Below are 2,674 nucleotides of genomic sequence, written 5' to 3' on the forward strand. Positions count from 1 at the left end.
CTAGGACAACATCTATCTGGTTTATCTTTTGAAGACTTGAAGCATTTACAAAATCATCTAGAAACGAGCTTGTATAACATTCGACTAACTAAGGTAATACATATTTGTCGTTCTCATCTTCTGGGTTCATGCATCTAAAGTGTCACTAACTATATTAATCGTTATTCCAGGACAAATTTATTGGCGATGAAATGCAAGAGTTAAACATGAATGTTAGTGCCTAGTCTGTCAATTATTATGATTGTACTGCATACCAGCATATTACAGTTTGGTGTTCGTTTTATGTCATTTCATAAACTTTCAACTGCAGGAAAGCCTCATGCGTCAGGAAAATATAGAGCTACATAGGAAATTAAACATCGTTCATCAAGAGAATACGGAATTACAAAACAAGGTGCACATACTTGATTACAAACATTCTTGTTAAGGGCACTAGTCATCAACCCCTGGTGAAATTACAAAAACATAGATTATGTTTACATTGTATATGAACTATATATGTATTAAAGCATAGGAATTTATAGGAATAAACTTCAAGGAGTCATGTTTCAAAAAAAAACCATTACCTTCCGGCTCACAAAATAAACTACCCAGGGCTTCCCAACTTTTGCATACTAATGGGACATGAACAAAGTGGCGGCCTCTCTATGGTAGAAAATAATTATTCTATTAGCAATGACATTTGAAAAAATGTATTAACTGTCTTTCATAACTTTCATAACTAACATGAGAATCATTTCATAATTCATGATTTTAAAATCTAACCCATATTTTTTTGGTGCGCTATTTCATAGTTAATATCTTATGATTTGTAATTTTTTTACAGTTAACATTCAAAGCTCGAAAAGAGTTTTTCCCAGCTGAGATGGTACCTAATATAAAAATGTATTTTAAATGGAAGTGTACAATATTTATTCTCTTATTAATGTGAACTTATCGACCACATATTTTGCTTTGTATTAAGTCGCAATATGGGCCATACACTGTGAATTGCTAGCATAGCAATGGATAAGATTTCTTGAATTTGTAATTAATGTGGAGGATTGAAACTCTTATGATTCCATGGATATATATTTCGTGTGTATAATTATTGTCTATCGTAGATATATAATTTCGCGTCTAATGTTGTTATGATGTTTCCAATTTTTCAGTTAAATGATCAAGGAGCAGTGAACATGGGAATAACAAGTCCTTTTACCATGTGCAACATTACTGCTCCAACGGACAAAAAATCAGTTCGCCTGGATTCATGCCACGCAGATTGGGATGATGAACCAGAATCGTCCACCTTGTGGTGAACTATATTTTCTTAACTTGTCTTTATTTGCGTATGAATTATTAAGCCTACGTTAGGGTACACACGTGTAGGAGCTAACATTATTTGCATCATTCCCTCAATGCAGCATACTATCACTATCTGGAGATTGACTCCGACATGCGTTGCTCGAAGTATCCAATACAAGGACCGTCAGTAGATATATCAACCTAATTAGACTAAGTCTCCCATATAAGGGTACGTTGAAGATCAAATTCTGTGTAAATCAAGTGCTAGTTGTTGTTTCTCCACTAAGTATGTTCCCAAGAATTGTATGCATAATTAGATTTACCATTGTGAGATTTTGAATTTCTTTCATGTATTTTTTTCCTTGTAGTGCATGTAACTAAGAAAGCAACAAGCTAGATATTTGTTGTATATCTTGGACATATATAAGTAAACTTTCATTATAGTCATGAATAGAATACAATACAATACATGTGTATGCACAAATATATCCCAGTCTTTTCATTGCAGATAAGCACACCCTATGTTTCTTTCAACATCAATGCAAAACTATAACAAACTTTAAGTTGTTGGTGTGTAGATACTGAGGTGTTGAAAGCATTCATTGTAAGAAAGAAAATCAAAGAAGAAGGTACTATTCTGGAATATGAGAGTCGAGAGTCTCTGGAAGAACACTTCTGAGCAAAAAACTGTGGTAGATTACAATAATTTCCCTTATCTAGTAGCAACTTGGGAGTCGTAATCTTTCTATGAGAAATAGTCTACAAACAAGAAATGGTGATACTGTGAGAGGAAAGGTAACATTGCTAATGTGGGTGATCAAGCTACCAATGCGCCATAGGACATCTAGAGTTCACAAAGCATGAGTAAGTAACTGAAAGTAATTTTAATTCCGGATTCAATATACACGGGGTGGGACAATGAAATTAACACAAGTATTCATTCTTTCCAATACTAGGTAACCCAAGTTTCTATGGGTGGCTAGTTTTGTCATTTGGTTTGCCAAATGCCCCTATTACCTTCACGAGGTGAACGAATCGTGCTTCATGGCAGTTGATGGAAAAAATTGTTCTGGTGTACTTCGATGATATCTTTTCCTATAGCAAGATTTTAGATGAAGATGTCATTCTTGTTGCTAAACTTTTCCATGTGCTTCATAAATAAAAGCTCTATACAAAAGTTCTGCACCAAGAAGCTTGTTTTGTTGGTAAATATTATATCTTCTCATACCACCAAATAAGGTGAAGCTAAAATCTTCAGGATTCAGTGTCGGACAAACCCCATTCAAGTGCCTAATTCTTCTTGGGTTAGCCGGCATTTATCCTTTGTTATTAAGTGATTTTAGTGCCATCATCTAACCACTTATTAACGGCCTCACTAAAATGAATGTGC

The 2,674-nt window shown here is 34.3% G+C and overlaps 1 protein-coding gene across 1 annotated transcript in view; it reads left to right on the top strand.

The window, feature by feature from the left end:
* The window catches only part of LOC123158716 (MADS-box transcription factor 23-like), a 6,425-nt gene extending 5,127 nt beyond the window's left edge, over window positions 1-1,298 (top strand). Inside the window, exons 4-8 of the mRNA XM_044576604.1 lie at window positions 1-93; window positions 171-212; window positions 311-394; window positions 827-868; window positions 1,152-1,298. The exon at window positions 1-93 is cut by the window's left edge and continues 7 nt beyond it. Coding sequence (XP_044432539.1) covers window positions 1-93; window positions 171-212; window positions 311-394; window positions 827-868; window positions 1,152-1,298 — 408 coding nt within the window. The remainder of the gene's footprint in view (window positions 94-170; window positions 213-310; window positions 395-826; window positions 869-1,151) is intronic.
* The last annotated feature ends 1,376 nt before the right edge of the window (window positions 1,299-2,674 follow it).

Source organism: Triticum aestivum, chromosome 7B, assembly GCF_018294505.1.
Source record: "Triticum aestivum cultivar Chinese Spring chromosome 7B, IWGSC CS RefSeq v2.1, whole genome shotgun sequence".
NCBI classification, from domain to species: Eukaryota; Viridiplantae; Streptophyta; class Magnoliopsida; order Poales; family Poaceae; genus Triticum; species Triticum aestivum.